Source organism: Ipomoea nil, unplaced genomic scaffold (assembly GCF_001879475.1).
Source record: "Ipomoea nil cultivar Tokyo-kokei standard unplaced genomic scaffold, Asagao_1.1 scaffold1572, whole genome shotgun sequence".
NCBI classification, from domain to species: domain Eukaryota; kingdom Viridiplantae; phylum Streptophyta; class Magnoliopsida; order Solanales; family Convolvulaceae; genus Ipomoea; species Ipomoea nil.
This window is the reverse complement of record NW_017618000.1, coordinates 45,340-56,047: the sequence shown is the minus strand read 5'-3', so window position 1 is coordinate 56,047 and position 10,708 is coordinate 45,340. Positions and strand designations below refer to the sequence as shown.

Sequence of the window (10,708 nt, the reverse complement as noted above, 5' to 3'; positions counted from 1 at the left end):
CACTGGACTATGAAATCGGCAAGTGCTTGCCCTTTTATAGCAGGCCTTGGCTTGAACTGGATGTTGCACTGGACCACCTGACCAACCTACTGGCCGACCCCGAGGCCCTTAACACCGACTCTAGAGGCTGATTTGTTAAGACATGAATGGGGTGTGCCTCGTCTAGGTCGCCGACATGGGCGTCGGCATCTGCGCTCTTGACTATCATGTCGTCCACATAGGCCTCCATGTTGCGGCCGAGGACCTGCTTGAAGACCTTGGCCACCATCCGGGTGTAGGTGGCCCCGGAGTTTTTGAGCCCAAAGGCAATGACTTGATAGCTGAAGACCCCTTCGGGGGTTGTGAAGGCCGTCTTCTCCTCTTCGTCCTCATGCATGGAGATCTGGTGGTACCCCTGGAAGGCGTCTAGGAAGCTCATGAGGGCATAGCATGCTGTCTCGTCCACCAGCTGATCGATATTTGGTAATGGAAAGGGGTCCATGGGGCAGGCTTTGTTGAGGTCGGTGTAGTCCACGCACATCCTCCAGGTGGGGAGTTTGGGGGCGAGGACTACGTTGGCTAGCCATCTGGGGTACAGGACCTCCTGAACATGCCCTATCTCGATGAGGGTATTGACCTCCTTTCTCACGAACTCCCTCCTCTCTGCGGAGAGGTACCTCTTGTGCTGTTGCACCGGCTTGACTGTGGGGTTGACGGCGAGCCTATGGGTGATGACGTCCCTACTGAGGAGCTCTTTGTAAGTCCTGATAACGTCAATGATGTGGGCCCGGAGCTCGGGGGGAGCCTGGTTCCCACCTTCACCACGTGATCGGGGCGGCTGAGGTCGAGGACGACCTCCTCAGTCTCCACGACGGGCTCGGCTTGCGGGCGGCCCTCCTCCTCCTTCAGCGCCTTCTCTGCTATGGTGTGCACCTGGAGGTCCCGCTTGCCTATCTGTCGGCATGCCCGAAGGTAGCAACTTCGGCTGATCCTTTGGTCCCCCTGGGCGACCCCGACCCCGACCCCGGTTGGCGTGGGGAACTTGAGGCATAGGTGTTCCATGGAAATCACACACCTAAGGTCCTCCCAGGCGGGTCGGCCTAGGATCACATTGTGGGCGCAGCTGATTTTAACCACCACGAACTCTACTTCCCACCTCTTGGTGTGAGGCGGGGCGCCTATCTCAAGCGTGAGGTTGATTGACCCTTCTGTCTCTATGGAGTCCCCCGTGAACCCGGATAAGGGGGTCCTCACTAGCCCAGTCTCTTCCTCGATAGCCCCAACTAGGTGAATGTGTCGTGGTACATCACATTCACCGATCTACCTGTGTCCACCAATACTCTGTGCACGACCACCTCATTGATCTCCATCTTGACCACCAAGGCATCCTGGTGAGGGAGGGGGCCGTCTGGGAGGTCGTCATCGGTGAAGGTGAAGGGCTCCCTCCGGGCCTCTTCTCATGTGGGGGTCGCACGACCTCGCCCACATAGAGGCTTCGTGCCCATTTTTTCCTTTCTATGGGCGTGTACCCCCCCCCCCCTCTGGTCCCCCGAAGATCACATGGATAACTTGTTTCTTCTGGGGGGTGGGGGTTGTCTAGCTCTCTTTCTTCCTCATCAGTGAGCTGGCCGAGCTCCCTCTTGCGTGGCGCGGAGGTGGAGGGCTCAGAGCTGCCTCCCTTCCTCCATATGCGGCCTTGATGCTGACCTTGGCCTTGTCCAGGCCATTGCACGAACTGACCCAAGTAGCCTCTCTAGATGAGCTCCTGGCGTTTGAGGAGGATGCACTCGTCCGTATCATGCCCTGACTGCCGGTAGAATTTGCAGTACTTGTTGTGGTCTACCTTCGGGGATATCTTCATGCATTCCCCCGGGTACTCCACGATCCCCTGGCCTTCCGCATGCTCCAGGATTGTGCTGACGGGCTGCGTCAGCGGGGTGAGAAAACGTGTGGGGGTCAACCTGGGCACCTCGGCGTACTAACGGCGGGGAGGCCTGGGCGCCCGGCGGTCCTCTTGAGGGGCCTCGCGCCGGGGCGGCCGCGGTGCATGGCGCTCCTCTCGGGGTTCCTTGCCTTTACGATCCTTCCCATCCTCCTCTCCTTCTTCCTCTTCTCTGCTACCTCCGCATCCACAAACCTAGATGCGCGGTCCATCAACTCGGTGTAGGTCTTGGGGGGGGGGGGGGGGGGGGGGGCATCGGATGAGGTCCTGGTGGAAGGAGCCGGATCTAAGGTTGCTTCTGAAGATGGGTATGGCCGCCTTGTCGTCGAAATTGGAGATCCCTATCGACTACTTCTTCCACTTGCTGAGGAAGTCGGCCACGGACTCCGAACCCCTCTATTTCAAAAAACATAGGTCGGCGAACTGCTTCTTTTTCCGCATATGGCCAGCGAAGTAAGACATGAAGCGTCTAGTGAGGGTGGCGAAGGTCGAGATGGACCCTTCTGGCAGGGACCAACACCAGTCTTGTGTGTGGCCGTCTAGGGTCGAGAGGAAGCCTCGGCACATGATAGCGTCGCTGGTCCCAGTCATTAGCATGGCAGCCCGGTACCTGTTCAGGTGCTCACGTGAGTCGGTCGTCCCTGACTATGCCTAGATGGCGAGAGTGGCGAAGGTCAAGATGGACCCTTCTGGCAGGGACCCACACAAGTCCTGTGTGTGGCCGTCTAGGGTCGAGAGGAAGCCTCGGCACATGATAGCGTTGCTGGTCCCGGTCATTAGCATGGCAGCTCGGTACCTGTTCAGGTGCTCACGGGAGTCAGTCGTCCCTGACTATGCCTGGATGGCGGGGAAACGAAAGTTCGCGGGGAGGGGTTCCTCCATGATGGCCCTCGTGAACGGGGCGATCAGGACATCCAGAGGCTCTGGGGACCCATCCCTGTCATTGATTTGCTTATGAAGCTCGTCTATCCACCTACGGAGTTGCTTGACCTCTTCACGATGGGAGCTCGGAGCTCGACCATTCGACTACCCCGACCGCTCGACCCAGGAGTTTTGCTCTCGCCGCGCTGGGACATGGGGCCCCCCGGCTTGGAGATCGTCCCGCATGTGATTCCTGCCGTGGTGAGGCTCGGGGCCTCCTGCTTGGCGACCTCCGCGAGCATGACCCTGCTGCGGGCAGACACGCGGGTGCCAACCTCTCCAGGGGGGGGGGGGGGGGCATCGGATGAGGTCTTGGTGGAAGGAGCCGGATCTAAGTTTGCTTCTGAAGATGGGTATGGCCTCCTTGTCGTCGAAATTGGAGATCCCTATCGACTACTTCTTCCACTTGCTGAGGAAGTCGGCCACGGACTCCGAACCCTTCTATTTCAAAAAACATAGGTCGGCGAACTGCTTCTTTTTCCACATATGGCCAGCGAAGTAAGACATGAAGCGTCTAGTGAGGGTGGCGAAGGTCGAGATGGACCCTTCTGGCAGGGACCAACACCAGTCTTGTGTGTGGCCGTCTAGGGTCGAGAGGAAGCCTCAGCACATGATAGCGTCGCTGGTCCCGGTCATTAGCATGGCAGCCCGGTACCTGTTCAGGTGCTCACGTGAGTCGGTCGTCCCTGACTATGCCTAGATGGTGAGAGTGGCGAAGGTCAAGATGGACCCTTCTGGCAGGGACCCACACAAGTCCTGTGTGTGGCCGTCTAGGGTCGAGAGGAAGCCTCGGCACATGATAGCGTCGCTGGTCCCGGTCATTAGCATGGCAGCTCGGTACCTGTTCAGGTGCTCACGGGAGTCAGTCGTCCCTGACTATGCCTGGATGGCGGGGAAACGAAAGTTCGCGGGGAGGGGTTCCTCCATGATGGCCCTCGTGAACGGGGCGGTCAGGACATCCAGAGGCTCTGGGGACCCATCCCTGTCATTGATTTGCTTATGAAGCTCGTCTATCCACCTACGGAGTTGCTTGACCTCTTCACGATGGGAGCTCGGAGCTCGACCATTCGACTCCCCCGACCGCTCGACCCAGGAGTTTTGCTCTCGCCGCGCTGGGACATGGGGCCCCCCGGCTTGGAGATCGTCCCGCATGTGATTCCTGCCGTGGTGAGGCTCGGGGCCTCCTGCTTGGCGACCTCCGCAGCATGACCCTGCTGCGGGCAGACACGCGGGTGCCAACCTCTCCAGGGCGGGCTTAGCTGGGGCCGACCTCCCTCAACCTCTCTCACCATCTCAATGTTGATCCAAGCAGATGCTACCTCCCTCCCGCCTGTCTGAGGGGCGGGGCGAGTTGACCTCCCCCTCCGTCTGGGTGGCGTGGGCGCGGGGTGGCCGGCTCGGGCCGCTACACCCCCTCGAGGGGGCCGGAGGCGGGGTCGGGGCCCTTTGGGAAGCCTCTGGGCCGACCGGAATACTTCCCTAGAGCTCCCGCGTGAGGCGGTCTAATGTCACCGAGGCCTGTTGGAGGGCGACCGCCCCTTCCCGGAAGAGGGCAGGATCTGGAGGGGGACGGGCAGCCACTGTGTCGTTGCAGTGGTTTTTGAGGTGGTCTTTGAGGTCACCCGCCGACCTCAAAGATGGGACTTGTGGCTGACTAGTGGTCTCGTTGAGGCCACCCCCAATCGGGGAGGCACGGGTATTACGGGAGCCGCGGGAGTTGGATCTCGACCTTGCCATAGTTCGTGGAATATGGAGCACGCTCGAGCTTGTACGTCAACTCTCAACAAGAGCACCAATGATGGATTTAATTAACCCGGGGTAGACCCGAATTACTAAACCCGATAAATATGGGATAGGAAAAGGTGTTGAATGTGTGTCGCGGGGACAACGTTGTATTGATAATGTTTGTAGAAGGGTTACAAGGTGAAATGTAATAGTAAGACCAAGAAGTAGATGTCCTAAGCAAGACAATAATCACCCTTTTAAAACTAGCTAACCTCCCAACCAGCCCCCCTATTCTCGCGGGGTGGTTGGATCGCGCCTTGACTGGGTCCACGCGGGCACCCGGGGCCGTCTCGTGCTCCTGGGCCGACGTAGGCCCTGACCGAGGCCACCCCTGACCAGGCCACGGTTGGCCCGTAGGCCAAGGCCTTGGTGAGCCCCAGCTGGGGTAGCCCTTGGCCCTTCACACCGGCCCTCTCGGGTCGGTTTGCCCCGAGCCCATGCCTAATGTACCCATCACATGGCAATATGTATAAAATTTGTATGTAATAGACTTTTTATTGCCAATTGCTATTGATGTGGCAAATTTCACCAGGTATATGTATTCGTATACTATTGGATAGTGTATTTGGAAATGATGGCTTGGGTTATAGCAATCGAGGGCCGGAGGTTCCTGGGCTCAGAAATGATAGAGAGATGAGACCAAAAGTCCCCCTTTTAAAGCATCTAACGGGGTATTTATAGAAGATTTGAGGGGACACATGCCGAGAGGCCGGCATGTACACCACGTATCCTTCATGCACTCGGTGTCTCGGAGGCCTATGGAGAAGCGGACACGTGTTACGTTAGACTATATTTAATTAATTAGCCAATAGCCATCAAGCTCGGCCATCAATGTGCCCTTTTAAAGGCTTACACCATGGGCTCGGGGCTGAGTAGAAAAGGTCTAGAGCAGAAGCCCGTTAAGCCAATACGATGTTTAACGCCTAGGTCGGGTTGGTCACATGCTCTTCTCGGGTCGGACCATATCAGAGATGGACGATCACTAGCCTATAGAATTGGGTCCAAGATTCCTGCAACATCGGCCAACGGCAGAATGTGAGGATCACTGCTCTAGTCCATCCGTTCGCCACAAGCCGCGTTGTGAGCGAACGCCTAGGGATTTGTTTTTGAATTTCGAAATTTCCCACCTCGTTCGCCTATAAATAGAGCGGTGAAGTGGGCCAAAACCACGCTTTTCTTTTGAAATTTCCGAGAGCCTCCAGAGCCAAAATACAAAGATCTTTGCGAATTTTAACGAGACCGACGCTCCCGATCAGCTCACTCGGTAAGGATCCACTCTCTAGTACTTTAATTAACTTGCCTTCTTAGATCAATTAACCTTCCCGATCTTAGGATTTATTTTCTCGGCTAAGACTAAAATTCTTCGCCCTCGTCTTCGTTCTAAAGGAAGGGGTACTATATGTCCGACTCAGACATCTAGAATCTTTCGGTTTGGGACTACGACGCAATGGTCGAGACTGATTTTAAATAATTAAAGATAAATCTATTCAATTCCCCCCCCCCCCCCCCTCCTCCCGCAAAAGACTTTCTCAATGCATTGGGACCAACAAAAGGGCTGACACAAAACTTATACTTGAATAAAAAGTACACCCAGGAGCACAACCAATGTCCTCCTAAGAGCATCCTTATCAGTTGGGGATATTAGGGGGAGAATAATGTAAGAGTGAGTAAGAAAGAGAATAATGTGGGGGGAGAGCGAAGGGGGAGGGGGGGAATCAAAACTAATATATATATATATATATATATATATATATATATATATATATATATATATATATATATATATATATATATATATAATAAGCATGTCAGAGTAATTCCTTTTCTCTATTGGTTCTCTCTCTTCCATCATTAATTCCTTTTTCTTGGGCAGAGTAATATCCCAACCTTTGCAGATGCTCCCCACCCCTTCTCTCTCTGCCACCATGACGTTTTGGCCTCAAAAGTAGTGAATTCTCCCTCATTTCTCCTCTGATGTAGATGCTCTAAATAGATATGACTAGAACCCAATTGCACTTTTTGTTTGTTTATGGGGTTTGGATAAAAAAAATTCAATTATAAAACTTAATTGTACTTTGACTCTTTTTTCAATTCATTAATAGTTTTTAAGTGTTATAAAGTTTAACACTTTCATTAAAAATTTGAAACATTTTACAATGGAATATGTAATTCATAAAGGACGTATTTTTATTTTAATAATTATATTACTATACCTCCCGTCCTCCCCCACCCAATTACCCATCTTTTTTATTACGGAGTACAATTTTTTTACTCATTTTTCTTGTTACAAGTTTTTCAAAATGCTAGGCGGGGACATGAAGGATCAAATGAATCAAACATCAAAACATGACACTGTTCACTAAAAGTTGTATTTTTGTTACTAGTTATTGTTGATCACAGACAAGCTAAAAGTCTATAATTGTGGTGGTGGGGGCGGGGCGAGGGGGAGGGGTAGGGGTGGTGAAATAGACTTGTAAACACTTTTGTTTTTTTTTTTTTTTTTTTTGTTTTTAATTAAAATAATAGCTCTAACCGATGCCTTTCCTTTCAAATGCTTCGTTGCGAATTCATTACTTCTAAGTCCTTTCCTTCCGAAATCATTCCTTCCGGTTTCTTTCCATATGAAATCTTTTCTTTCGGAAGTGTTTCTTTCGAAAGTGTTTCTTTCTAGTAAGATGCATGTTGATATCTGTTTTGGCTTCCAATGGAATATAATCAACTTACAGTTAAAAAAATGTGGGGTCTATAGTGCATATATAACATTAATTTTATCATAAAAATCTATTAACAATTATTCCTAACCGTTATAACTTTTGGCGTAGTGGTAATTAAACACTTGATCCTAATTAAACTCGTGAGACTAAAAATAAAATTAATTTTATAAAGTATTTTAAACTACTGTTGATCTATATTGCTAACATTAGGGTGGAGGAAAATGAGAATACTAGCCAAAGGTACATTTACTATTAGAGGTTTGATGAGAGTACAAATTTAAGGCTTCATTTATGGTATGGTAACATTGTGAAGGTGAGCTTATATAATTGCATTATGGAATTTCATTAATTCCTTTCTCTAATAATTATCATGGTCATATGTATGTGCTCTTATCCTAGTTTTTTAACCAATGTAATTTACATGGCCATGATTATCACTGCGTTTATCGTTTTGAGCTTTAAAAAAAAAAAAAAAAAAGAATTTACGAAGGAAACAAAATTGCTTTATAATTTTAATTATGGACATTTTTTCATCTAAACTTTTTATCTGAACATTTTGCTTGATTGTTAGACTAGTGGTCGATGGTGGTGATGATAGATTTCAATGTTAAAGACAAACATATTGTACGTAGTGCATATATTTTAAAAGCTTTTAATTTTATGGCAGATAAGTTATAGGTAATTCTATATTTATTAGAATAAAGCTATACGACCAAAATTTGTCACCAAAATATTTCATAAGTTGACATGACAATAAAAAATATTTTATTCATTAATTACCATAAATTAACTGATCCCACCTCAATTTTTTTTTTTTTTATAATATACTTATAATATCAGATGGTAAAGAATTTCGGCCCTTATAACTTAATACTATTTAGTATCATTTAGTTATATTTACAATGCGGTATAGTAGCCCGTATATGGTATATTATAAAGAAAAACATATTGTAACCTATATTTGAATTATTGAATCTTTTCTTATAAAATACTCCGCGAGAGATATAACTATAGAATAATGCTATTTTTTCTCCAGATCGATTTTACCTTGACAATAAAATTCTTTTAATTTATTTAATTTGCTACTATAAATAGACTGATCTCATGACTATATACCCGATTAAACCTAATTATTACACATTCCAATATTTTGCAATAAAAAACAAAAAAAGTTTTCTAAGCTCCATTCTGTCATTATAAGACTACAAAAAGTATGCAAGACCAAATATATTATTGATCGAAATTCCTTTCAACAAACCAATGTCCCTATTCACACACACTATATCTCTATATATACGTGTCACCAATTACAACTGTGAGGGAGCAGTCTAATCCCTAGCCAGCCTTCAATTCTCCTCCATCCTCTCTTCGATCTTCTTTCTCAAAAACAAGCTTGCTATATATCTTGTTATTGCAGATCAGAAGAGAAACCAAATTGAATTGAAACTCCATCGATCTGTGTATGTATGTATGTATGTAGATGTGATTAGTAGTAGTACTAATTAGCTGCAGCATGCTTTGATGATTGAATACACCCAGGAATTGGAGGCTGCGAAGGAGGAGAGGTGCAGTACGGCGGCGGCGGAATTAAGGTTTGGAACGGTGGATCGTCGGAGAGGTGAGAAGCGGCCTCTTTCATTATTGTCCGATGATGAATCGGAGAAGAAAGAGAAAGACGACGACCCCACAACCAAGGCTTTGTTCTACTCCTCACCTCAATCTCAGCACGACATGTCCGCCATGGTTTCCGCTCTTTCCCAAGTCATAGGTTGCAATAACACCACCACCACCACCACATATGCAGCGCCCGCTTCAATCCCCTCCTTACACCACCAATCTCCTCACCCCAATCTTCATCATCAACAACAACCAGCTGGTACGCATATTAATTTAACATTAACACCTTTATAGTAAGTGTGGTGCAATTCTTCACAAATTCACAGTTTCCAAGTTAAGATTAATTCTCACTTAATTATGGATCATAGATTTCTAATAAGGTGAGAACCAACACTTGCAAACCAAAAACTTGTGAAATTAAGATACCTTGCGGGTGCAATCATATATATATATATATATATATATATATATATATATATATATATATATATATATATATATAAATATAATTCAGGATATTGCTTAAATCTTAATTTCCATGTGATCGGTTTGGTGACATGTGTGGTTGTTAATTATAATTAATGGAGCTAAGAACTAATCTAATCCAATTTGATGTGTGTATACAATTAAATAAGGTGGCGTGAACCAAAGGAAAAGACATTATAGGGGAGTTAGGCAGCGGCCGTGGGGGAAATTCGCGGCGGAAATCCGGGACCCGAAAAAGGCGGCTAGGGTTTGGCTGGGAACCTTCGAAACAGCAGAAGCTGCAGCTTTAGCGTACGATGAAGCAGCCCTAAGGTTCAAAGGGAACAAGGCAAAGCTGAATTTCCCAGAAAGGGTTCAAGGCAGAACCCAGTTTGGATATCTAACCACCCGACAAGACTTGCCTATTGTTTCATCATCATCATCCAATCATCATCTTTACTGCTTACGCCCTCCCAATTTCTCTTCTTCTTCTTCTCAGACCACTACTTATCCCAACGTCGACCATTACGCGCAGCTCCTGGGCCGCGGCGCCGGGGGCGAGTTATTACCCAATTTTGAGGTTTCTACTACTCACATGTTTCAACCTCCCCCTCCGCTACCATCATCATCACCATCTATGGGAACAACATCGAATCACAACATTATTGGTTATAATTACTTGTTTCCATTCAACTTCGGGACGACTTGTTCTTCTTCCAGTACTTCTGCGCCTAATAATAATGACAATAATGGAAAGGATGAATGGGACGAAGATCTTGATTTCAAGAATACGAGGAAGTGATGATCCAAGTCGTCCCGGGATGCTTTGCTTCAATTCATTCTTCCTTTTTACTCATCCCTGTTTAAATTGTAAGTTCTTCAGTTTCAACCTTAAACTATATACATATATGCATGTGTTACATTGAAGTGCAATGATTTTAAAGGGTTTTTGTATTACTTTTTGTTTCATTACTTTAAAGTTCCCCAATCAAGTATGTATGTGTGAATAAATTAAAAGAATAAAATTCTTTTGTAAGGGCATTGTTTGGTAAACAACAACTTTTTTAATTAGCTTTTACTGGTATGTCGAATTCCTAATTTTCCCAATATGCATAATATCTAATGTTACATCTAGTTCTCTGACCTAAGAGTTACTAGAGGATTCTTTTTCTCTTTTTTTTTTTTTTTTTTTTTTAATGATGTAGAAAACTCACCACCACTATCTGAGAATGTGCATGTACTGAATTAATTTCACTCGTGTAATACCTCCAAACCACACGGAAGA

At 47.2% G+C, this 10,708-nt stretch overlaps 1 protein-coding gene across 1 annotated transcript; it reads left to right on the top strand.

The window, feature by feature from the left end:
- Positions 1 to 589: 589 nt before the first annotated feature.
- LOC109190149 (ethylene-responsive transcription factor RAP2-7-like) lies at positions 590 to 10,455 on the top strand. The gene is made up of 3 exons (XM_019340594.1): positions 590 to 787; positions 8,881 to 9,217; positions 9,594 to 10,455. The coding sequence occupies exons 1-3, from the start codon at positions 590 to 592 to the stop codon at positions 10,223 to 10,225; spliced, it is 1,167 nt and encodes a 388-aa protein (XP_019196139.1). The 3' UTR covers positions 10,226 to 10,455.
- The last annotated feature ends 253 nt before the right edge of the window (positions 10,456 to 10,708 follow it).

Excerpts from the sequence above, each read along its gene's own strand:
- LOC109190149 (XM_019340594.1), top strand. The coding sequence starts at position 590 with ATGCCCTATCTCGATGAGGGTATTGACCTCCTTTCTCACGAACTCCCT. Across the intron at positions 788-8,880 it reads CGGAGCTCGGGGGGAGCCTG|GAATTGGAGGCTGCGAAGGA; the intron begins GTTCCCACCTTC and ends GAATACACCCAG. Across the intron at positions 9,218-9,593 it reads TCATCAACAACAACCAGCTG|GTGGCGTGAACCAAAGGAAA; the intron begins GTACGCATATTA and ends CAATTAAATAAG.